The sequence below is a fragment of the Chiloscyllium plagiosum genome, chromosome 5, assembly GCF_004010195.1.
Source record: "Chiloscyllium plagiosum isolate BGI_BamShark_2017 chromosome 5, ASM401019v2, whole genome shotgun sequence".
Taxonomy (NCBI): domain Eukaryota; kingdom Metazoa; phylum Chordata; class Chondrichthyes; order Orectolobiformes; family Hemiscylliidae; genus Chiloscyllium; species Chiloscyllium plagiosum.
In genome coordinates, this window is record NC_057714.1 from 12,762,749 (window position 1) to 12,789,780 (window position 27,032).

Genomic DNA, 27,032 nt, shown 5'->3' on the forward strand with positions numbered 1-27,032 from the left:
TGTGGGGGGCGTGTCAGCAGAATGCAGGTGAGTGGCGCTGGTGGGGTCGGAAGTGGTGGCAGACACGGCAGTAGGGGTGGCGGAAGTCACTGTGCGTGTGGCATCGGCGATGATGTGAGGGCTGGAAGTGGCTGTGGGAGTGGCCATGATGGGGGCAGAAGTGACATCATCAATCAGCGTGGGGGTGGTAGCTGCATCAGCCGCATGGCTAATGGTGTTTCAGAGGCCAGGGGAATCTTCTGGAATGTTTGAGGAGCGCTGGTTATGGAGGTGGGTAGATAAAAGTTTGTTGTACTTACAGTTTTTGATGTTTGAAATGGAGTTGAAATACTGTTTGTTGAGAGTATGAATTCTCTGAGGATGTAGTACAGAGTGGGTCCTTTGCAATTCTGAGAGAGTGTGGCCCTCAGCTGAGGCAGGGCTGACTGTAGAGAGGTGCCGGCGCATTGCTGCGAGCGTGGAGTGGAGGATCTTGAAGGAGAACCGTTGCTGGTGTTTTTGAATCTGTAATCTGTACTGTTTGTCCTGTTCGGGTCCGAACTCTGCGGTTTAAAGGGGGTCCGGAGTCCGTGTGGGATGAGTTGGTTACGGAGGCAGGCACTGAGGAAGCAAATGTGGCTGTGGTAGCGAGTTTGTTTCAGGACATGGTTAAAGAACTTCAGGGCAGAGGAAATGACCTGGGAGTTGCAGTGGGACAGGGACTCCCTGAGATTCTTGTAGAGAGAGGAGGAAAACTTCTTCAAGGCAGGCATCCTTGCAAGAGGATTCGCAGTAGGGTTAAAATCAACTAGGTAAAAACAATGACTGCAGATGCTGGAAACCAGATTCTGGATTAGTGGTGCTGGAAGAGCACAGCAGTTCAGGCAGCATCCGAAGAGGGTAGATAGGTAGCAGATGAAGTTCAATGAGGAGAATCATTGAATCCCTACATGCAGAAACAAACCATTTGGCCCAACACGACCCTCCAAAGAGTATCCGACCCAGATCCATTCCCCTATCCTATTACTCTAATTTACCCCTGACTAATGCATGTAACCTACACATGCCTGAACACTATGGTCAATTTAGCATGGCCAGTTCACCTAACCTGCACATCTTTGGACTGTGAGAGGAAACCGGAGCACCCGGAGGAAACCCACACAGACCCGGGGAGAAAGTGCAAATTCCACATGGACAGTAGCCCAAGGCTGGAATCAAAATGTGAATCTTTGGCACAAAGAACCTGAAGAGATGGTACATAATAAAGGATGATATTGTGAAAGGTGAGTCGGAGTAGAAATATTGGGGTATACGTAAGTCATTAAAGATGACAGGTCAGGTAGGGAGAATAGTCAATACAATATGCAATATTTTAATCTTCATTAATAGGGGCAAAGAGTTCAAGAGTACAGAAGTCATACTTACCTTATATAAGACACTGTTAGACCTCAGCTGGAGAATTTTGTACAGTTCTGGGTGCAACACTTCAGGAAGGATATGAATGTATGGAGAGCGTGCAGAAGTTTATGAGAATGGTCCCAATGATGGGTTGCTTCAGTTATGAGGACAGATTGGAGAAATTGGGACTGTTTTCTTTGGAGAGTAAGCAGAGGGGATATTTAATAGAAGTCTTCAAAGTCATGAATGTTCAGGACAAAGTGGATATGGAGAAATTGTTCCTATCTGTAAAAAGATCAAGAATGAGGGACAGTTTTAAAGTATTTTACAAAATAAGCAAATGGAAGTTGAAAAAAAATTCCATTCAGGAAGTTCATCTGATTTGTAAGTGTGGTAGAAGCAGATTCAATTGAGGTATTCAAGAAGCCATTGGAAGATTACTTAAATTTTGGGCAGCACAGTGGCTCAGTGGTTAGCACTGCTGCCTCACAGCACCAGGGACCTGGGTTCAATTCTCACCTCAGGTGACTGTCTGTGTAGAGTTTGCACATTCTCCCTGTGTCTGTGTGGGTTTCCTCTGGGTGCTCTGGCTTCCTCCCACAGGCCAAAGACGTGCAGGTCAGGTGAATTGGCCATGCTCAATTCCCCATAGTGTTGAATGCATTAGTCAGGAGTAAATATAGGGTAGGGGAATAGGTTTGGGTGGGTTACTCTTCGGAGGGTCAGTGTGGACATGTTGGGCGGATTGTTTCCACATTGTAGGGATTCTGAATAGAAACAATGTGTGGGTTATGGGGACGAGGCAAATCAAAACACTTAGAGAACTAATGTAGATACATTAGTCCTCATTCTGTATGATAGAATCACAGAATTGGGATTCTGTCACCCTCTTGGTTTAAAATGCTTTCACGTTTCATATTATTTGAAGGTTTTGAGTTAGTGCCCTGAGAAGCTTTCGAGGAGATCTAAAATAGGTGTTCAAAACTCTGAACATCTTGTTGAAGTAGTCAGAGTGGAAGCTTTTCTATTGGTGAGAAGACTGAGAACCCGAGGACACCAATTTAAGGCAACTGAAAAAAGAGGCAATGATAACATGAGGAAAAGTTCTTTTTGGCAACAAATTATTAGGATCTGGAACAAACTGCAAACTCTACTCAAAGGATACAATTTTTGCTTTAAAAGGGGAATTAAATAAGCACCTGAAGAGAATGAAATTGTTGGTTGTGGGGAAAGGAAGGTAGAGTGAGACTAGCAGAGTTGCTCTTTTGAATGGTGTTCATCTGTAATGTAATCTTCCTATAATTGCATGATGCATTTTTTTGGCTTGATGCTCCTCATGAAAATAATGTGTAGTGATTCACCATAATAATCTGCTCTATAATTTTTATAATTCAAAATGCATAGAAGAATAACAGGTTCTAGGTCTAATAATTAACTACAATGAAGAGCAGGTTAAAAAGAGCATTTATTTTCTGTCGGATATGATATTTTCTTCCATTCTTGTGACTTTCTTTGCCTTTTACATGCCTCCCCAATTACTTGGTCATTAAAGAACTATACAACATAAGTGCAATTGATCTCATTCAGACACTTTTAACCAACTTGTTTCCTTGAGGTTTTTCCCTTCGGTCAGAATGTCTGTCACATGCTCAGAAGGATAGGCATTTGGCAAATCACAAATAAATTAAACAAAAAAACACAAATGTCATTACCACTTGACAAAATGTAATAGCTCTTGACACAGAACAAATGACAGCAACATTCTTTCAGCAAACTAGCAACCACTGATTCCTTAAACATGCAGATACAGTAGGAATTAAAACATCTGAGTCATTTAAGACGTATTTATTGCAGGATTTTGAAATGTATCACTGCATTGTCTTAAAACTATTCCTCTACAATCTATCATGAGCATGTTGCTTTCCTTAGTTCCACACACATTTGATTTACAATTCTATTATTAACCCTGACATTATTTACCACATAGGCACATTAACCCTGTGAGATGTTGATTTGAATTACAGAGGTGGTTCCCACTGCCAAAGACTATTTTCATAAATAATGTACAGTAATGCCAATCAATAATGCTGCTGAAACACATTAACCCTCCTATTTTTGCTTCATTGGAGTTGAAGTTAGAACAGTTCATTTTCCATGATCAATAACCAGCTACATGACATGTAGAATTTTAATTTTAGCCACGATAGAGCACAGCTCCACAGAAATTACAATTTTCAAGTTGCATTGACCATTGACCTGTGAAAACAGCACAGCAAAATGTCAACTTATGCTTGCCACCTGGGTATTAAATATTAACTGCTTCATTTAAATTTAAATTAGTGGAATGGCAACGAATGGAACATTTGATGCCATTTGTTCATTAAGATGGAGAGAAGCATAATAAACTGTAGTAGGATAGGGAAATGATGCAAATACAATGAAGCACAACCAAATTCAATTGAACCCGATCTCAGCGATCAAACAGATCTCCCCCCCAAAATAAAAATCCCTTTAGGCATTTATCTGTAAACATCTCTCTCCATAAATAACATAAATGTCTCCTTAGTATCGCCATGTCTAACTGAAGCTGAAATAGAAGGAATGGATCATACACAGCACGGAGAAGGTGAAAGTGTTTTTGTGGTTGAAAATGGAGGGAGCGCTATGGCTCAACCATCAGATACAGGTGGAGTAACCCAGCCATATTTCTCATGTGTCTTCACCAAACTTTTGAATGTTGCTTCAGCTTCTTTACGAGTGAAAGCTTTCTTTGTTTTCCCTACTTTTCTGCAAATCCGTCCCTATATCAGATAAAGAAAACAGAAAATAAAATGGGTCAGTACTTCTGTTCACTACAATGACAGGAAGCAACCAATGCTCGTATGCTCAGAGAAGCACCATTGTCTTGAGAAGGTGCTCGTAAAGAAAGCTTGTAACAATGGTCATCCTTTAAGCTTAGCAACAACATTAAAGGATGTGCAGCAGTGGGAAGAGCAATTTTAGTTTTACCAGCAAAAAGCCCGATTTACTGCTCCAAATATTATTTAAATTTGACTGACAAGTTATTGCCAATGCTAATAACAAGCTCACCAAGTGCTTACCCATGGAGCAAAGCCAGCAGATGAGTTTTAGAGCACTACTGGTAAACTGATCAGTTTGGAATAGTTGGAATAATAGGTGGAACAGTTTGGATGGGGAAGGAGGTTAGTAATGATGGGATAGCAATATTGGATTGTAAGGAATCTGCAGAATAAAAATTGATTGGATTTGCTTTGAAAATTTACAGTCCAGATGGAAATCTTGCCATGAGTCTATAAATCTGTTTTAAAACGATTTATTGCAAAACCACTGCTCATATTTGTAAAAATGAAATAAATCAATTATCTGCATCAGCTGCCTCTTGTATGAGATGAATTATATCAACATTCACACCATTGTTCACTTAGAGAGAAGGCACACGAAAATGGTTCAGCATAACCGTGCATGATATTTTTCAGATGCTAATGGAGAAGAGGCTTGATCCACATTGCCAGTCAAGTGCATCCAGTGTGAAGAGGATACACCAGAACCATCTGGAAAGATAACTGGCTGGGTGTTTGTTTCCTGATACACTGAGAGGACCTGGCTGTAGATGAGGAGAAAAATGAGACTTGAGGAAAGATGCCAAGGTTATTTTTCCCAGCAGATTATTGCAGCAATTATCTCCGCTATGGATGAGGACTTTCTGTTCTGACTCACTCTCCTGAGTTGTTTTGCAATGGTTTGAATCATGTGCATAGCTATATAGCAAGATAGTGCAGTTGCAAGAAGTGTGTTTTAGTTCCAGTTATCAAAAATGGATCTTAACAGTTTACCTAACAAATATTTCCACCATACATATTTCCATATGAGTAGGTGAATACTCGGTTCCTGACATTTACGGAGAGCTACAAGATAATGAAATGTATGCATTAATGTCAATGCAAAATGCAAAGTGAGAAAATAGGGCAGTCATATAAATACTTGGTGGGAATAGATAGACGAAAGTTGGGTGGGACTGTGGTTAAAAGATCAGAAAATATGAAAGTTCAAAGTACTAATGCCATGTGCATGTGAACAGAAGTGTGCTAATGGACAGCTCCACGACAATATCATTTTAAACTTACATAAACGAGGTTAACACTCCGTATTGTAATTAAATACTGACATTAAAATTTAAAAATGTAAGTACTTACATGTTATATCCACTGTTTGCAATTGTTGAGGGGTCAGTCATTACAGATATTATTGCACACTATGTTGGGTTGAAGTTGCAATGGCTGTTTCATTAATTAATAGTTCGACAACTGTGCACTTTCCCAATTATTCTATTTTCTTTAAATAACAATAACAATCTTGGCTTAAGGGCTGTATTTTCAACATTTTTGGCTACATTTGAATTACATTGAGTTTTTTCTTTGCAGAGTTTTTCATCCTGAGGCCTAGGGAGTTTTCTCACTGTGTTTTACCAAACTCAGCTCATTCATTATCTACCCTGCCACGAAGGTGTTCATTATGTCTGATGTAGGCCTCATTTTACCATGTGCCATTTCCAGAATTTGTCACTCAGCACATAGCCCAGAATTCAATAGCATCCCCTGTACCCATGCCATCTTAAAAAGAATGTGGTGCATCTGTTCAATCACTGTCAGTTACCAAAGCAGCTCTGCACAGTTTCTGATATTTGCCCCAGGCATGGCAGACAGGGAAAATTAGCACATTGTTGTGTGGGCAGGGACCTGGAAGTCCTGCCGAACAGGATGATGCAGGGATGGGACAGTCCTCTTCCACCAGGACCAGCAGTGAAGGCCAAGATACCAGACCACGTCAGTATGGCCTGAGGTTGTGATCCATACTAAAGCAGCCTCAGCCATCTGAAGGAGTGCTCAGCACCTTCAGAGGAAAGTCAACAGCCTCTCCACTCTAGCAGCTTAGGTGTCACCATTTTCACTTTTGATACCTCATCACTGAAAGTAAGCTTGTGGGGAACATAAAAAAAAAATTGTAAAAGCTTATATTGACAAGTGAAAAGGATTGGTGGAGACAAATGTAGGCCCCTTTATAATCAGAAAGAAGTTTAGTAGGGAGCGAAGAGAAGGCAGACAAATTAAATACATATTTTGGTTATATCTTCAAAAAGGAGGAAACAAATGGTGTCCCAAAAATGTTGGGGAACCCAGGCCTAGTGAGAGGGAGGCACTGAAGGAAATCATTATTAGTCAGGAAACAGTGGTGAGTAAACTGATGAGACTAAAGGCTAACAAATCTCCAGGCCTGATGATCTACAATCTAGAGTACTTGAGGAAGTGGCCCTTGAAATAATGGATACATTGGTCATCTTTCAAGATTGTATAGACTCTGGAGCAGCTTCTATGGCTTGGAGAGCTAGTCAATATAACCTCACTATTTAAAAATGAATGTAGAGAGAAAACAGAAAATTATAGAGTGCTCAGCCCGATATCAGTAATAGGTAAAATGCTCGAAGCCGTTATAAAAGATTTAATAGCAGAGCACTTGGGAAACAGTGACAGGATCAGAAGGAGCCATCATGGATTTACAAAAGAGAACTCATGCTTAACAGATCTACAGGAGATTTTGAGGATACAACTGATACAGTTGATAAGAGGATACCAATGGATGTTGTTTGCTTGGACTATCAGAAGGCTTTTGATAAAGTTCCCGATAAGAGATTAGCAAGTATAATTAAAAAGCATGGGATTGAGGGTAGTGTACTGATACAGATAGGGAACCAGCTGGCAAAAAGCAAACACAGTAGGAATATACAATTTATTTTCTGAGTGGCAGCCAGTAACTAGCGGGCTTCCATTTCCTAAAAAGGTCTCACCACCCTTGTACCTCCATGAAGGCTAGTGCTAAGGAGAACAATGACCAAGAATATTGCAGAAGAGTGCCGTCCAAGTGGTCCAGGTACCACAATTACATCGCCAGAGGGCCGATGGTCTGCATAACAGGTGTGCTGCCGCTGTCTAGGATTCCTGCACTCAATTCAGTAGCCTTCTGTTGAATGGTATCCATTGTCCCAAAGGATCCAGACATGGATTTAGGTTACGGTACAGTTAGGAATGGCCCCACAGTCTGTACCAGTCGCTTTACGTCTGGTTGGCAACAGAGTGCCAGCAACCTATCTAACTCCCTGAAAATTCTACTTTACCTGTTTAGTGAGGTCTTTAACAAATTTAGGAAGGTGGATAAGATCACTGTCCTGGCAATTGCTAATGCACTGAACACTGCCAGCATCAGGAATGGTGCAACTAAACTGTCATTCCAACCAGTGCTGGTATTTTAAGATTCCATGTGTGTGTCAATGCCTCCAGTGTGGCCCAAAGGTTAGATCGCATTTTGTCACATTAACTACCCAGACAGATTTCCTGAGTAATTTAGCGGTAAAATCTCTTTGCAGTATCTTTAACATTTCTTGACACATATTTGTGAGGTTCTTCTGTCCATTATTTTAATCAAGTCATAATATTTAAAATAAACAAGTTAATACCCATGTTAAAATAACAGAGAAATTTAACGCAAGTGCTTTTTCAAGTACAAGTTCACTGAGAAGTTGGTTTCCCCTCGAGTTGGTATTCTTGCAAATTGTCCTGATGAGTGTACTGTGGAAAATCTTGAAAAAAAATCTTTTACAGCAATAAGTTAAACTTGAGTCAAATAAATTTAGTGTGAAATTCCAATTAAGTATCACTGTTCAATTAAGTTAAACATCAATGGATGCAAGTACACGGCAAATGCTCAAAAGGCAACTGAGTAATGCGGTGGGTCTATCATGATACACTGACACCAGTTAAAGATAAACAAAATATTGCTGAATCATAGCACTAAAGCAATCATTTTCCAACTTGCCATTCCCATCACAGAACCCTGCTTCCTGAAATCACATTGAATAATGCAAACATCCACCGCTTGCTTTTTGAGTTCTCAATCATCGGTAGTATATTTGGGCTTCTGACATACATTCCCACTAAGCAAAGATTTCTATTCTTAGCCTGCTGAGAAAAAAAAAATACCCCTTCAAATAAAGGTCACTTAGTATAAAAGATGCAGAAATTATTCTCAATTTTTAGAATGGACACTGCTGATGATGCATTTTGATGCATACCATTGAACTGAACTTGTACCAAACTCCACCACTTCCTCTAGCAGCTCATTCCATACATACATCACGCTTCGTGAAAAAATTGCCCCTTAGGTCCCTTTTAAATCTTTCCCCTCTCACTTCAAACCCAAATGCTGGCAAATAGGCCTTGACTATGTTTCCATGCTGTATAGCTCTATGGTGGTCTCAGAAAGATGACAAATGGATCTCAGTGGCTGCTTCCCATAAATAGGAAGGTTTAACTTTACAGACTGTTATGCCATAGGTGAAGGATACTTTTTTATTTGCTCTTGGGATGTCAGCATCTCTGGCAAGGTCAGTGTTTATTACCCGTCCCCAACTCCCCTTGAGAAGTTGGTAGACAGCCATCTTCTTGAACCACTGCAGTCCACGTTCTGTAGGTATACCTGTTGTGCTGTTACTTACGGAGTATTAGGATTTTGACTTAGCAATAGTAAAGGATTGGTGATATGGTTCCAGGATGTTGAGTTATCTGCAGGGGACCCTATTCACATGAGGCTAGGGATCCATGAGTTATTAATTTTTAAAAAATACTCTACATTAGAATAACTTTCTTTCACAAAGACTTTTGCTAGGAATTTCCAGAGCTGTTTTAGTTCTGCTGCTTTTACACATTAACATTTTTGACAAGGTTACAGCAATAGTGGGGGAGAAACCTTGATACAATCCCCAATGATAGGACTCATACTAAATACATGATTATATTCGGCTCCATGAAAGGAAGTTCGAGAAGTGTAATTAGTAGGTATCCTAAATGAGCCTGATTCTGTTCTGAGACAACATCCACACCTGTAAACTTCACAGTAAGGGTCACTAGACAGCAATTAAATGCAGTAAATTGGATCCAATTGTAATGCCATCAGACATCAGTTTGTTGATGTTCTCAGTCGACTGTGAATCAAAACATCAACTCACACTTATAATTTTGGATTCTCATGTTGTATCTTCTCTGTCCACTGTTTATGACCACCACAATGTTTTGCCACACCTATGCAATTAGGTGTACATTAGGATGCACAAATTACTGTTGCTCTGGTTCCAAAACATACATTTTAGGGCAACTTTAATCCAGCTTATAGCAGCAGGAAAAATGGTAGCTGGGCCCCACTTAATTGTGGGAGGACATGTGTCAATCTGCTAGCGACTGCAATATACTCCCTCAAACGATTAAATCAGAGAAAGGAAGGGGCCAGTATAAGAAACTTGCCTATTCATGGTGGTATATCAATTAGGCTTATTATCACTGAGCTCCCTGGAATTCAGTGGTGGTTTGGGCATTAAAAATGCACAGATTTTCTGTGCACATTCGAAAAGATGCTCAGCAAATCCTGTTGTGTTTTCCAGCAGCCTATCAGAGGAGTCTCTCATTGTTTGTGTCCAATCGAGCCACACTGGCAAAGTAGGGCTGCTGAACGTTACCTCATGCCTTTGATACCCCTCCAAGTTATGTGTGACACCCTTCCACTACTGTCAACCCATCCTTATTCACCTATGTCCAGAGGTCCAACTGAGATCCCTGGTGAAACCCTTGGAATATTCATTGCAGCAGCCACTGTTCTCAGTGCTTCTACTGTCAATGGAATGCACTTCCAACTCATGCTCCAAAACTCTAGGGCAAAATCGGCTTCTACCTTGCTACAAGTGCTGTTGCTGGAAATTATGCTGCTGTTAGCTCTCAGATGCTGTAGAGGTGCAAAGCTACTGCATTGTCATCTTTATTTTACCTTGTTTTATGTCAAATCTTTTGTAATTGCTTTTGTTTATTTTTCAGTGTTTAAAAATTATTTAATCTAACTACTTCAAATTAATGTATTAATACATTTTAATAATTGGAAAGGCAAAGATTAATTACACATAAGCAGCACAGATTTGTTAGAGTGAGATCCTGGCTGACTTATTTGAATTTTTTGAAAAAATGACTAAATATATTGAGGGTACTGCAGTTGATGTTGTTTAAGTGGACTTCAGTAAGGTCATTGATGGGGTCCCATATGAAAGATCCAAAAGAGCCCATGGGATCTAAAGCAAATTGGCAAACTGAATCCAAAACTGGCTGACAAATAGGAGGCAAAGGTGATGACGGAGGGTTGTTTTTGCGATTGGAAGCCTGTGGCTAGCAGTGTTCTGGGATCGTTGCTGGGGTCCTTGCTGTTTGTTATGTACACCACTGACTTGGATGTGAATGGAGAAGATTTAATTAGGAAGTTTTCAGATGACATGAAAATTCAGTGTGTTGTTGATACTGAGGAGGATGCCTCAGGCTACAGTCTGATACTGATTAGTTGGTAAAATGGACAGAGCTATGGTACGTTGGAATTTAACCCTGATAATTGTGACGTGATGCACTTTGGGATGACTAATAAGGGAAGGAAATGCACAATGAATTGAGGTCCCTAGGTATCCAGAGAAACAAAGGGATCTTGGTGCACAAGTCCACTGATCCCTGAAGATCTCAGTACAGGTAGATAAGATGATGAAAAAGGCATATGGGATGCTTACCTTCATTAACAGGGGCACAGAATATAGGAGCGAGGAATTCTTGTTGCTGCTTTATAAAACATTGATGAGACCGCAGATGGCATACAAGGTGCAGTTCTGGTTGCCGTGCTATTGGAAGGAGGTGATTACACTGGACAGCAATTACAGAGCAGATTCACCAGGATGTTGCCCGGGATAAAAAGTATCAGTTATGAGGACAGACTGGATTTGTTTTCCTTATAGCAGAGGAGGTTCAAGGGAATCTGATTGACGTATACAAAATTATGAAGGCATAGAGTAGATTGTGAGAATCTCTTCCCATTGGCAGACATATCTAAGACCAGAGGGCATAAGTTTAAGGTGAGGAGCACATAGTTTACAGGAGATCGGAGGAAATAATTTTTCACTCAGAGGATGTTTGATATATGTATGGAATGAGCTGCCTGAGAGGATGGTGGAAACAGGTATTTTTGCAATTTTTAAGAAGCATCTGAACGAGCACTTAAAATGCCAGGGCTGAGTAAATGGAGGTAAATAGTGTAGTTCAATGTTTGAATATGTTGAATCAAATTTTCGTTGTTGGCACAGTACTGAGACAGCAAGCAACATTCTCTGTGACTTTGACAATACTGCACTGTTGCTTCCCATCTTGATCATTATACCTTTTTGGCAGCTTGCTCCAGCATTCTCCTTCAATTCTGCTTTATTGTCTAGCTGATTGGAACTCCATTACTTGTTAACACTGTTACCAGCCAATATGAAATGTGTTTGGACACTTTTCTATTTTAAAGCAATTCCTTACATGCATACTTTTTGTTCCATTTTAGCTGCTGCTCCTGATGGTGTGACTCAGTTTCTCTGGTTCAGGTACTGGTCACTTAAAACAAATATAAACCAGCTCTTTGGTCAACTGAATGCTTTTATAAATAATGAGTAGATAAACTGTGATACGCAAGTCTTTTTATCCACTTCAGCACCTGACGAAAAGTAATAGTTCTCAACGCTTTATTAAAGTCTGTGCAGCATCATTGAAAATCAGGATTCCTGATGAAGGGCTTTTGCCCGAAACATCGATTTTCCTGCTCCTCGGATACTGCCTGACCTGCTGTGCTTTTCCAGCACTACTGTAATCTTGACGTCAAAGAAAATCAGCCAATCTCGGGGCTAAATAAAGGGGCCACAAACATTGGCTGAATAGGGCAGAAGAAATGGCTGGTAAAATTTAAATAAACTGCTCAAGAAACTCAGCCTTTGTGGAGGGAGAATCATTGTTGATCTTTTGAATCCAGTATGAACCTTCTTCAGTTGAATTCCAAAGTAGAATCACAGTGGACTCAAAATATTTACTCGGTTTCTCCACAGATGCTGGCCAGCACTGCTGTGCTTCTCTCACACTTTTATTTCAGATCTTCAATAGTAGTTCCTTTTTATTTTAGCTGGTGGAATAAGTATGAAGACAGGAATCTAAGATGAAAGGCTACAGCAAGCAGTTTGATGTTTGATGAAGCTGAGATAGAGGGCGGCACGGTGGCACAGTGCTGCCTCACAACGCCGGAGACCCGGGTTCAATTCCTGCCTCAGGCTTCTGTCTGTGTGGAGTTTGCACGTTCTCGCCGTGTCTGCGTGGGTTTCCTCCCACAGTCCAAGATGTGCAGGTTAGGTGAATTGGCCATGCTAAATTGCCTGTGGTGTTAGGTGAAGGGGTAAATGTAGGGGAGTAAGTCTGGGTGGGTTGCTCTTCGGAGGGTCGGTGTGGACTTGTTGGGCCGAAGGGCCTGTTTCCACACTGCAAGTAATCTAGTGCTCGGTAAGGTGGGTGTAAAGACACTTAGCTCGGCTGGCATTCTAGGGTACCCTTTAAATGGAAATTAGCACAGTGTGCCTTACAACAGTAAACAGTAACAATCAGCATTGTGTACATTATATACACGTGTTGAAGTGGAATACATACATTTTGTAAGGAAACTGTGAAAGACTGCCAATGAATGACAGAGTCCTGAAGAAGGGTTACACCCGAAACGTCGACTTCTGCACCTCTGCTGCCTGGCTTGCTGTGTTCTTCCAGCCTCCTGCCTGCCAACCATTTAATAGGCAGAAGTTCCAAATGTGCAGCAGCAAAGTGTAGCCCCAAATTTACTGTTCCTGCACTGCTCACCACGCATGAGCAAACACTTACTCAAGCTGCAACTTACTCAAAACTTTCCACAAGTCTTCATAAAACAATTGTGATACAATTTACTTTCGTGTCACATGGAAATGCCACACTGGGTGCTTGATTTGCAGTTTGGCTTTTCAGCAAACATAATGAGGCAATTCTCTGAAATGCTGCAATCAGCACAGTCTCATTTGTAGTGACTGCAGATCATAAAATTATAGCTACAATGCTGCGACTGTGCTATTTGCCAGTGAGTCTCTGTGCTGACAGCACAGCCTCACAGAATTGCCTTCTATATTCTGCTAGGACAAGAAAACATTTTCCAATAAAAAGCATTTGATTTCTTTTCATATTAAGTGCCAAGAAAATCTCTATTCATAGAATCCCGACAGTGTGGAAGGTAGGCCATTTGGCCTATCAAATCCACACCGACCCTGGGAACAGCATCTCACCCTCAGCCTATCCATGTAACCTTGCATTTCCCATGGCTAGTCCCCAGCTAGCCTGTACATCCCTGGATACTATGGGTAATTTAGCATAGCCACTCCACCTTGGGACTGTAGGAGGAAACACGAGCACCCAAAAGAACCCACACAGACACAAATTTTGCACAGTCAGTCGCCCAAGGGGAGTTAAACCCGGGTCCCTGGTGCTGTGAGGCAGCAGTGCTAACCATTATGTCACTGTGCTACGTAAAATTAAAATTCAAATAGCAGTTATAAAGCTGCAGACCTCTCAGAAATTTCAGCGTTTTTGGGAGTTTTGCTTAGATCCATTTCAGGCAATTTGAAAACTTAAGAGGATGGAATCTTCACACACACTTAACGATATAGGCTATGATGAAAAATTTGGAAGAATCATGTAATAAGTTTATATTGGGAACTGCAAGTTGCATTTTCCAATTCAGTTCCTGACATTGAGACAAGATTTTCGTTAGTGATAATCATTCACTATCACCCTCATTATTACTTAATAATGCCTTAATGTGCATATTGAAAATGGATACTGAAAATTGCTAGAATGGAAGTTAGAATGGGTACCTGACAGCAGCTCACAGCTTGCTCTATCTTGGATGTCTGACACCAAACTCTCCATGCATGCACCTTTAGCAGAGGGCACATGTACTCCACATCCATGGGCACTAGTATTGGATACATGCCAGCATCTCAATAGCACATTTCTGACCCACTTATGGTACACCTATGAACGTTAATGCTGCACTTGGGAGCACACTGGCATCAATCACTAGAATGCTACGTCAGGATGGTCTGTGTGCACAGAAAGGCACCCAGCTAACACACTGGATTAGGATGTATCTCAGAACTGTTTGTTTATTTATTTAATGCTCACTCACTTCTGCCTAACCTGGACGCTCACAGCGTCTCTCTCTTGCCTTGCTTTACCATTTAGCATTTTCCACCTTCAGCCAGCGCTAATAGGCACAGTATTTCTGTTTTGACAGGCCTTTTAGTGCAGACAGAAAGTCAGCCAACTTGTTATGGTTGCCAGCATCTTCAATCAAAGGGGTGGGCATGTTGCAGTTTGACAATGCAAATCAACTACACACCGGTGCCATTGCCAGCTTCTTATGTGGACAATACACTGCGTGTGCTTCAAGCAAATAGTCATGTCTAAGTCTCCAGGGAGCAATCTTCAGTCATTTCAAGGGAAAAACCGTTCAGTGAGGGGTATGGAACAATAAGTCTCCAGCAGATCCTGATATCAGTCGAGGGACTTGGGCTTGGTTGTTTGGCTGCTCAGAATGGACATGGTATAGAGTGTCTCCTTATGTAGGGTGAGGAGGTGAATGTTAGATACCCAACCACCCGTCTTGGCTCTCTCTTTTATTGTAGGCTCCTTCCTCTTGAAACGAGACAAATAGAATGACATCTACCATACCTGTGGCATATGTCATAAACGGTACCGGATAGTTCCACCTGACTGTGCTTCAACGCGTACACAAAGGCCAATTAAATATGGCTACATGCCTGGAATCCCTATACGTTCAGCTACAGAATGTAGGAGAATTGGGCTAGCACTGGATGCAAGTGTCATATAAAAGCCACGGTAGGGGTAGTTAAGGAGGTGGTTTTGGGACGATAGTGCAAGAAAATCCCTTGGGCCTCTTGGAGAGAAGAACCCTTCTTGAAACTTGACAAAAGTGACACTTGCTCAAAATATGGGAAGATCCAACCTATTGTCATATGAGCTAGGGGTGTTAAAGCTAAAAGTTGCCATTTCTATATAATGGGAGTACACTTTAGAATGTGTTTAAATTTTGTTATGTACCAGCAGAGCAGAAGGCAAGTAAAATATTTATTTTATAATGATGTATGCAATGAGCCTAGGAGAGGTTATGGGTGGTGAGTGAATGGGCATTGCTTGGCATGAGAAACCAGGTGGTGGTGCTGGGGCACGGACTGGTACAAACAGTATAATGAGCCATAGGAGGTCAGTGCGGTTGGGGGAAACAGTTTGGTTTAAGAGATAATAGAAGTCTGTGGAGAGACATATCTTGGAATGGGGATGGGGGCTTGAGTGGCCAAGGGTTCCATTGGAGGAGGGCGTAGTTTGGCATGTAAAAACAATCATACCTTCCCTTATCTTTCTTTAGTAAATCTCCACTGCTCCCTCTTTAAGGCCCTGATATCCTTTCTGAAGTATGACCCTCAGGATCCGATAAAATACTCTCAATGAGGCCTAACCACAACCTCCTTTACAGTTGAATGTACAACTGATCATCCCATTAATGAAAGCTGCTCTGCTTACAATTTGTAATAGTTGAGTGTGTGTTGCTGGGAAAGCACAGCAGTTCAGGCAGCATCCGAGGAGCAGGAAAGCCGACGTTTGTGCCAAAGCATCAATTTTCCTGCTCCTCGGATGCTGCCTGACCTGCTGTGCTTTTCCAGCAACACACTCTCAACTCTGATCTCCAGCACCTGAAGATCTCACGTTCTTCTAGTTGATTTCATTCTTACAAATTGTGATAGTTCAGCTTGCTTGCCTTGGTCACATGCCTTTGGCCATGGCTACCTATCTAACATCACTCTGGATGTTAATTACAACTGCCTTGCTATAATTTCAAGGTTTGACACAAAACAATTAAAGAATAAAACAAACCAAATAAGCCTGAGAACTCCTAATGGCTTTGGACAGTTCCAATTGTCTTCTGCTTGTCTGCATCTAATTTCTGCACCTTGCTCAGTAATATGCTGTTTCTTCAGTTAAACTGCTTGGATGAACCTTGTCTTTAAGTTTTGTTTACACCATTTTCCCATAAGGACTGTCAGTGTTTCAATGCACTTGTCCAATAATTTTCCATCTGTCTTACCACTTTATATTGGAAGTGAACTCGATTGCTTTTGCTGTTAACAGTTTCTCAATGAACGGATTCTGTCTATGCTGAAATTGTTTTGATGAGCCGAATCCTTATACAATCATTTGTTTGGGCAAATGGAGTATTAAACATTTTTGCACGCAAGGGTTCTAATGCAGGTACACTATGGGCACATTGCCAGCACTTGACTGTTCTATGCAAATAGAAATCCAGTACCTTCCTATTGTTTGTCTAATCCGCCCTGCAGATTCTATTTTGCATCTGTGAAGCTCCTTGCATGATGGTGCTAATACAACTATGAACTGTTTTCAGAAGCAATATTTTAAAAGATCTAGGCTACTTCCTTGGTTTGGAAACTACAATGCCAGCCACAATCCTTGTACCCAGTTCAATGTGGACCAGTTTCCCTCATCTGGATGTATGTCTCCTCTTTATTTCTCGTTCAGCACCAGGCCCTGAATGAACTGGCAAAGCAGGAACTCTTTGGAGCATGCTCTTTCCTCCAACTATTATGTCCCCGGGCTTTGTAGGGGGTGGAGGAGAATAGACTGTTGAAAGGTCGATTGGAAAATTCTGAACAGTCAGAACCTGCTCATATAGTCATAGAGATGTACAGCATGGAAACACACCCTTCGGTCCAACCCGTCCATGCCAATCAGATATCCCAACCCAATCTAGTCCCACCTGCCAGCAAGTACCACCCTCTGCGTGAAAACGTTGCCCCTTAGGTCTCTTTTATATCTTTCCCCTCTCACCCTAAACCTATGCCCTCTAGTTCTGGACTGCCCCACCCCAGGGAAAAGACTTTGTCTATTTATCCTATCCATGCCCCTCATAATTTTGTAAACCTCTATAAAGGTCACCCCTCAGCCTACGATGCTCCAGGGAAAACCACCCCAGCTTGTTCAGCCTTTCCCTATAGCTCAAATCCTCCAACCCTGGCAACATCCTTGTGAATCTTTTCTGAACCCTTTCAAGTTTCACAACATCTTCCCGATAGGAAGAAGACCAGAATTGCATGAAATATTCCAACTGTGGCCTAACCAATGTCCTGTACAGCTGCAACATGACCTCCCAACTCCAGTACTCAATACTCTGACCAGTAAAGGAAAGCATACCAAACGCCTTCTTCACTATCCTATTTAACTGTGACTCCACTTTCAAGGAGCGATGAACTTGCACTTCAAGGTCTCTTTATTCAGCAACACTCCATAGGACCTTACCAAGAAGTGTATAAGTCCTGCTAAGATTTGCTTTCCCAAAATGCAGCACTTCGCATTTATCTGAATTAGACTCCATCTGCCACTTCTCAGCCCATTGGCCCATCTGGTCCAGATCCTGTTGTAATCCGAGGTAACCCTCTTCGCTGTCTACTACACCTCCAATTTTGGTGTCATCTGCAAACTTACTACTTGTACCTCTTATGCTTGCACCCAAATCATTTATGTAAATGACAAAAAGTCGAGAACCCAGCACTGATCCTTGTGGCATTCCACTGGTCACTTCTTGCCACTTTCTGGAACATACTGCCAAACATCTGCTAGGGCCACAGCAAACTCATCTGAGTAATTGAGCAAATTCAAATGGCTCACTCTTTTGTATCCACGATGACTTAAACTGGTAATGGATCCTCGTTAAGGAATACAAGCTCCAGGAACACAGGGTACTGACATCTCTCTGGGCCATTCCTCCTCTCCCCTTTCCCCTGACTCCATCTCTTCATCTAACCCAATTCTTGCCATGTATTCACTGTATCCTCTGAGACCCAGACCCATCCTCGGCTGAAAGATCTGTGTTCAGTAGAGGACTTAGCATTATCCCTTTACAACCCTGTCTCAACAGATTCCAGCATGTTACTCTGCTGAACTCTTCTTCCCTTGTCTTCACCTCCACATACACTTCTTTAGACAGGAGTCCGCTCTCCGTGACACAAAACCTTTCACCCTGTCTCAAATTCTCCACCTCCTGAACCTTTTACCTGTGCTCGATCTCTTCTGAGAACTGCTGACATATAATGAACTGCCTTAATGTCTCTGTTCCCCTCACTAACTCTAACACGTCTCCCCTGAGCCTGCTGCACACTATTCTCTCAGAGCTAACCCTGACTTTGTAATCCAACCAACATCTTCATTTTGGAGACCCCTGGATGACTGTGGAGGAATTCAGCTAGTATCTAGTGACGTCCTTTTCTTGGGGCAATGATTCTTGCTCCCCATAACAATATGCCGTCCTCTACTGGAGCTGGCCATTCCAGGTCCAAAAAAGTTTCAATTCTGGTTGTGGCAGCCCTCTGGCTTTCTCCATCACCACCAGTTGTTTCAGTTTTGACAGGGCCGGATGCTTCTTTGTTGAATGTCTGATATTGTCAGCTGTGACTGGAAGTGTGTCCATAAAACATAAAACGATTACAGACTCTCCCAGTGGAGATAGCACTAGTGGTGTTTCTGCCAATGGAAGGCAGCTCAATGCATCCGCATTTGCTACTTGTTCTAACTTATGATTATAGGCACTTGGTATTAGATTCTGGATTAGTGGTGCTGGAAGAGCACAGCAATTCAGGCAGCATCCAAGGAGCTTCGAAATCAGGAATAAAGCTTACTTGGTATTAGAACCCATTGTTGAATTTGGCCTGAAGGTGTGGGCAGCACTGCCTTAAGCAGATCTAGTAGGGGTTTGTGGTCAATTTCTATTACAAATTTCTGCCCATAAAAGGTACTGGTAGAACTTACTGACTCAAAGTATGACACCCAATCCTTCTTTCTCTATCTGGGCATAATTTTACTTTGCGTTAGACAAAGTCCTGGATGCTTACGCTATTGGGCATTCCTCTCCATTGGGTCACCTGTAAGCTAATACTACCCCAATGCCATACAAGGGAAGCATCGCATGTCAACACCATATCTCGCTTGGGACCTGTTTCTTCACTTCACTGACACTTTTTTAGGAGTTGGTGCAAAGGTGCCAGGGTAGAGGCCAGGTTATGTATGAACTTTCTGCAATAATTTATCAGTGCAAAAAATGACCTAAGCTCTTGAACAGATGTGGCAGCTGGGGCACCTTTGATCACCCTCATTCCATCTTCCAACAGGTGTAATCCGGTCTCATCGACCCTGTAGCCCAAGGCTGCCTGGAACACATGTTTCCTTTCTGAGGCATACACCCATCTCAGAAAAATCTCTAAGGACTACATCCTAGTTCTCAGTGTTTCTTATTAGTCTTCCCTGTTATTAGAACGTCATCTAAATAAATGACGACCTGAGGTAGACCTTGCAAAACGTTCTCCAACGTCCGGTGAAAATTTGAACAGGCTGACAATACCACAAATGGCAGTCTTATATATAGGTACAAACCTATACCTTATGGGTATTAATTGGAATCCTTGTCTAAACACAATTGTAAGTAAGCGTAGCTCATGCCCAGCTTCATGAAGGACAGCACCCCTGCCAGCTTTGCGTATAAATCCTCTATCCAAAGGACTGGGTACTTATCCAGCTGTGAAAAGTAGTTTACCATTTGTTTGAAATCCACAGGAAGGTGAACCAACCCATCAGGTTTCAAAATCATCTGACCACTGCTGTCCGTGATTAAGAAAGCGAATGTAAAGTTGTGATTTATCTCAAGAGATTGGAATATAAAAACAGCAATGTGCTTCTGACTCTTTCTAAAGCTCTAGTTAGGCCCCATTTAGAATACTATGTCCAATTTTGGGTCCCACACCTCAGGAAGGACATACTGGCAATGGAGTGTGTCCAGTGGAGATTCACGTGGATGATCCCTGGAGTGGTCGACTTAACATACGATGAACAGCTGAGGATCCTGGGATTGTATTCATTAGAATATAGAAGGTTGACCGGAGATCTAATAGAAACTTATAAGATGACTTAGAAAGGGTGGACGTTGTTTTCGTTAGGCGGGGAGACTAGGACCCATGGGCACAGCCTTAGAATTAGAGGAGGTCAATTTAGAACGGAAATGAGGAGACATTTCTTCAGCCAGAGAGTGGTGGGCCTGTGGAATTCATGCCACAAAGTGCAGTGGTGGACGGGACGTTAAATGTCTTCAAAGCAGAGATTGATAAATTCTTGATCTCGCAAAGAATTAAGGGCTATGGGGAGAGTGCAGGTAAGTGGAGTTGGAATGTCCATCAGTCATGATTAAATAGTGGAGTGGACTCGATGGGCCGAATGGCCTTACTTCCACTCCTATGTCTTATGGTCTGTTCCATTGGATTGGTTCGACGATTCCTTCACTTTCCAGCCTTCTGATCTCTGCATCTACAAATGGCACTAGGCAGACCTTGCAGAATCATGGAATTGCTTCCTGGTCAACATGTAAGTTGCTTTGACTCCTCTGACAGTCCCGAGACTTTCCTGGAAGACTTCCTGATATTTCATTAGGACTTCACTCAGGCTTCCATTTTCTTGAGCCAATCCAGATGAATCTCTTTCAACCAATTCTGCCACATCAAGCTTTGGCCTTGGCCTTTTCCTACAATCATTAGTAACTATCATCTTTATCTGAACCACAAAGGTGATTGACATCATCCGTTGTCATTATACAATAAAGAACTTTTAAAAAACTGATCAGACTGAATTTCATGTTCAAAATATGCTTTTTGTATGTGACCAGAACTGAAGTTGTAGCTGAGGTCTTGCACAAACTTAAGGGTAGGAGTTTAGAGTGAATTTTGTTAAAGACTGATACATCTGCACTGGTATCAACCCCCAGTAGAACTGGATGACCATATACCCAATGTTTATTTTGGTTGGTTCTGATTTGGATGTTGCTAAGCAATTTAACTGTTACCAACCCAGATGTAGGTGGACTTCCCAGGATATGCACTCACCTGGATATTGGCTTATGAGTCCCCTTACTCAATTTAGGTCTGGTAGCAGTCTTTTTCTGCCTCGAATCTGCATACCAGCAGCAAATACAATGGCTTGCTGGCCTGGATCCTGAAGAAAATTTGAACTATTTGGCCGAGGCTTGGCTTTGTTTTCCAGTTTTGCTGTGGGCTAACCTTGAGTCCCTCTTTTCAGGTTATGTCCTGAGTGATGTTATGCAATTGCCTGCACTCAAGTGGTGTTACCCAACCTCAGTCGGACTAGCGAGGGTATCCATTTTCATTGGAATACCCTGCAACTGACTGGTCATTCTACTGCAATGTACCTTCTGTTAACATGAATTTGCTGTAACAGAATTGGCGGACTGAGGACGCTGTTTCTAAAGCACAAAGATTTGAAGCGTGTATTGATTGTAATGCGATTCCAGCCTCATTAGTTTAAACGGTGCTGCTATTATGCAAGTTTCTTATAACACGGGATTGCACAAGAATAAACGACTGCAGACCTACTACTGCACATGCTCCTCTTGCCGCATTTCCAATGATAAAGCCAGCTGTAATGCCTGTTTGAAGTCCAGTTGGGCTTCAGCTAGTGGGTGTTTTTGTACAGTTCCATCATTAATCCTACTCTTGTGGCCACTGAAATAACCCCACATAGGCCGGTATCTCATCACCCAGTCACCCTATATTTACACGTGCAAAGTTCTTGACTCTGGCACAGCCTCTTCAGAGTCAGCACCCAGAACCTCTGACACTGATATTTTTATCTGTCAGCCAGGGCTCCCTGATTTGAACGGATTAACAGCCCCAATCAGGGAACTCATATTCTATGAGGTCCAGCTGGCTGACCTCGTTACAATCACTGCAACACTCCCGTCCATCTTTTTTTCTCTTTCACCACAATTAGCCAGCCCTTGGGTTTGCCCGAAACGTCAATTCTCCTGCTCCTCAGATTCTGCCTGACCTGCTGTGCTTTTCCAGCACCGCACTCTCAACTCTGTGCTGGTTCTCCATACCATCTGTTCACCTTGCTTCTTCTCCACCTCTTTTAGAAGTCTAAAAGCCAACTGTCAGTTCTGAAGAAGCTGACTCAACATTAAATCTGTTTTTCTCTCTCTCTCCTCACAGATGCTGCTAGCCCATTGAGTTTCTCCAGAATTTTCTGTGTTTGTAATGGATCCTTGTTGGCCAATGGACAATAGCTCTTGGAAGATTTGTTTAGACCTATTGTACCTCTGAGGATTCTGCTTAAGCTGCTTAAGTACTAGGCTAGATAGCAAATATCTAAGCTTGATTATTTTGAACTGAGATTCAGTCTGAGCAGGTTTTTAAGTTCTTTGTTTTATGATGACAACAGGTGGCGTGAATCACTGGGTTCACCTTTGTAGTTCAGATAAAGATAGTTTCCCTGTTCCTAGCCATTCCTTGAAGGTCACAAAATCCTCTTTGTGCATTTTGTTTCTACAAAACTGACTTTACACAAATAACACTTTAACTTTGCCTTAAGTTGGCAAAAATTGATGTTTGCACGAAGCGTTGATTCCATTTGTTGAATTGCTTTGCTTGCAGGCAGTGTGTGGAGTCGCAGTTTGGTGGCCACAACTTTCAATGTTACAATTCACAATTCTTTTGGATTGTCAAATTTGTTTCACGACTATCGAGAGGTTTAATGTGCCTGTGTTGTCCATACAACTTGATTTGCTTCTCCAAAGATTTCTCAATGACCAATGCATTGCAATCTAAGTGAGCTGCCCTTCTTTTATCGGTCTCAAGAAATTCAAAGTTGCTATCAAAAAGTATAATGACCTGCCCTTCTTATGCAAATAGAGTTATTGACTTGATAGTGTCAAAACTGCTTACTATACGTTTGTTATTATGAATTTTGAAATTTCATTGCTTCTCAGCAAGAACACGGCAGTGCATAATAATCAAATTTTCTACAATTTTATTTAGTTGTCTGAAGCCAAGTTTTTTTTTAACCTTTGTCCATCCCTACAATAGTAACACTAGCAACTTGACACTAGCTCTTGGGACAGTTATATATTGACAGCCTGTGGTTGGACATTTTACTTTATTGCATGAGATGCTATCTAGTGGGACAACACTACTATTATAGGACAAGCCAAACAGAGAACAGCCAGGGAATTCCTAAAGGCATGGCACTCATCCACTGATTCAATCAATAAGCACATCGACCTGGACCCAATATATTGACCACTGCAGCGGACAGCTGGAACTGACAACCGGAAGCGGCAGGTACAAACCACTACAAATGCAGGAGGAAACATCACAGAAGCGCTTCACAGGAGGCTCCCAAGTACTGAGGATGTCATCTAGACAGGGGACGAAACGTCTGCAACACAAATTCCCAGCTCAGCGAACAGAACCACAACAACTAGCACCCGAGTTACAAATCTTCTCCCAAACTTTGAATGCTATCTACATATACCCTTGAGTTCTGCCACTGATACTTGGAAACATACTGCTGAGCTTAAAAATAATATAAAACAAATGTCTATCGAATCTTTAAGAAAATCATAAAATTTTGGAAATACTCAGTGGTTCAAGTGGGGAGAAAAAGAGAGTAAATTTTTCAGGGTGTCAACATCACAACAAAAAAATGGGAAAAGTTGGAGCTAAAAAGGGTTTACTGTTCTATAAAAGTGAGTGAGGATGGCAAAAGAAAACAAAGCAAAGTCTGTGATAGGAAGAAAGAGGCAATTAAATGACAAAAAGAATTGGTCTTGAGGTGAATTGCTGATGAGGCAGTGAATAGCCCAATGGTGAATAACTGCTGGAGGTAAATAAGAACAAGGGGAAAACAAAAATAAAACCAAACTGGCAACAAAAAAGGAAACAATATGGAAGAGGAGATTCTGGTCTGAAATTGCACCATGTTGAGTCCAGAAAGCTACAGAGTGTCTAATCCAAAAGGTGAGGTGTTATTCATTGAAGCTCAAGATAAGCTCAACGGAACACTGTAGGAGACCAAGTACTGAAAGGTTAATTAAATAGCAAAGCGGAGAACTAAAATGACAGGTGTTAGAGTCATGCTTGCAGACTAAAAGATGGTGTCCCTGACAACCAAATACTTGATGACCTGCATTTGGTCTCTCCACTCTACAGCATATCACGTGGTAAGCAACAATAAATTTATCTTAAATTGAAAGAAATATACATTGATCATTCTTTTTCGTGGACATGTTTGGGGCCTTGGATGTTGAGCAGAGAAGTGCATCTCCGCACTGTTTCTTTCATTTAGATTAGATTACTTACAGTGAGGAAACAGGCGTTTCAGCCCAACAAGTCCACACCAACCCTCCGAAGAGCAACCTATCCAGACCCATTCCCCTACATTTACACCTTCACCTAACACTACGGACGATTTAGCTTGACCAATTCATCTAACCTGCAAATCTTTGGACTGTGGGAGGAAACTGGAGCATGCGGAGGAAACCCACTCAAACTCCACACAGACAATTGCCCGAGGTGGGAATTGAACCCGCGTCTCTGACGCTGTGAGGCAGCAGTGCTAACCACCCAAAGGACATATGGGTGTCACTGGATTGGCCAGTATTTATTTCCCATCTCTAACTGCCCTGAACAAGAAGGTGGTAAGCTGCTACAGTCCTTGGGGTGCAGTGACACCTACAGATGCTGTTAGGAAGGGAGTACCACAAGTTCACCCAGCAACAATGGCGAAACAACTACATAAATCTGAATTTGACTGGAAATAGGATGTGTGTCAATTTTGTCAGCTTCATGGAGGATTTTCCTCTGAACCCTGGAGTGTTTCTCATACCAACTTTCCCATTTTGCCGATACACCATTTCCCTATTCATCATATTGTCCCATTTGACACAGACAGAAGTGCTGGCCACTGCTAGGAATTCCAAAATTCCTGGTGTTGGCGCCATCTTCAAAGCCCATCTTTGCACCCAGTCAGTCTGCATGGTTCCTGTGAATTTCCATAGACATGTTGGGCAGAGACAAATTAGCACTGACTTTAGCCCTTGGATGGGGGTGGGTATGTTTGGTGCCCATGGAGCATGCCCCAAAGTGTTGATGACTGATGTAGGAGTAAGCAGTGAGCTGGAGTTCCAAATTACTGCTCTGATGTCCATGTCGGGAATTGTTGCCATTTAGTCTGGCAGGTGGGATAATAGGAAACAGCACATAAATGAGGTGAGGTGATGTGATAATGAAAATGTTAATGCATGCTAATACAAGAAAATCGGCTTCTCACTCCTTCTGAGCGAGAGTCTTCCCTTGCCATACAACACTTGGTTGGAAAATGGGAATATTTGCTCTCACTGCCAGGAAGCTCCTCACTGCCCATTTCATGCAATATTCCCAACTTTCTTGTCAATGGCCTCGTTGTTTTGTGCCTGGGAAGATTCCACCCATTGCTCTAAGTCAGGGCGGTGTATGACTTCAAGGGGAACTTGTTGGTGGTGGTGTTCACCTGCATCTGTTGCCCTTGTCCCTCCAGATGGCAGTGGACATGGTTTGGAAGGAGCCTGTCAAAGGACTATGGGTGAATTACTGCAGTGCATCTTGTTGATAGTACACACTGCTGCCATTGTGCAGTAGTGGTAGCAGGGATTAATGTTGAAGATGAATGATGGAGTGCCAATGAACCTGAATGTTGTTTGAGTGTTGTTGGAGCTGCACCCATCAAGACAGGTAGAGACTACTCCATTGCACTCCTTACTTCTACCTTGTCGATGGCGAACAGGCTTTGGGAAGTGCAGAAATGTCCAGATTACAGAGGAGGAACCGCTGGATGTCTTGAAACAGTTAAAATTGGATACATCCCCAGGACCTGATCAGATGTACCCGAGAATTCTGTGGGAAGCTAGAGAAGTAATTGCTGGGCCTCTTGCTGAGATATTGTACCATCGATAGTCATGGGTGAGGTGCCAGAAGACTGGAGGTTGGCAAACGTGGTGCCACTGTTTAAGAAGGGCGGTAAAAACAAGCCAGGGGACTATAGACCGGTGAGCCTGATCTCGGTGGTGGGCAAGTTGTTGGAGGGAATCCTGAGGGACAGGATATACATGTATTTGGAAAGGTAAGGACTGATTCAGGATAGTCAACATGGCCTTGTGCGTGGGAAATCATGTCTTACAAACTTGATTTGAGTTTTTTGAAGAAGTAACAAAGAAGATTGATTAGGGTAGAGCAGTAGATGTGATCTATATGGACCTCAGTAAGGCATTCGCCAAGGTTCCTCATGGGAGACTGATTAGCAAGGTTAGATCTCATGGAATACAGGGAGAATTAGCCATTTGGATACAGAACTGGCTCAAAGTTGGAAGACAGAGGGTGGTGGTGGAGGGTTGTTTTTCAGACCGGAGGTCTGTGACCAGTGGAATGCCACAAGGATCGGTGCTGGGCCCTCTACTTTTTGTCATTTACATAAATTATTTGGATGCGAGCATAAGAGGTACAGTTAGTAAGTTTGCAGATGACACCAAAATTGGAGGTGTAGTGGACAGCGAAGAGGGTTATCTCAGATTCCAACAGGATCTGGACCAGATTGGCCAATGGGCTGAGAAGTGGCAGATGGAATTTAATTCAGATAAATGCGAGGTTATACACTTCATGGTAAGGTCCTAGGGAGTGTTGCTGAACAAAGAGACCTTGGAGTGCAGGTTCATAGCTCCTTGAAAGTGGA

The 27,032-nt window shown here is 42.1% G+C and overlaps 1 protein-coding gene across 1 annotated transcript in view; it reads right to left on the minus strand.

The window, feature by feature from the left end:
- Positions 1-2,824: 2,824 nt before the first annotated feature.
- Positions 2,825-27,032, minus strand: part of ube2ql1 (ubiquitin-conjugating enzyme E2Q family-like 1) — a 40,308-nt gene continuing 16,100 nt past the window's right edge. The window contains exon 2 of the mRNA XM_043689632.1: positions 2,825-4,178. Within this exon, the coding sequence (XP_043545567.1) occupies positions 4,047-4,178 (132 nt within the window). The 3' untranslated portion in view covers positions 2,825-4,046. The remainder of the gene's footprint in view (positions 4,179-27,032) is intronic.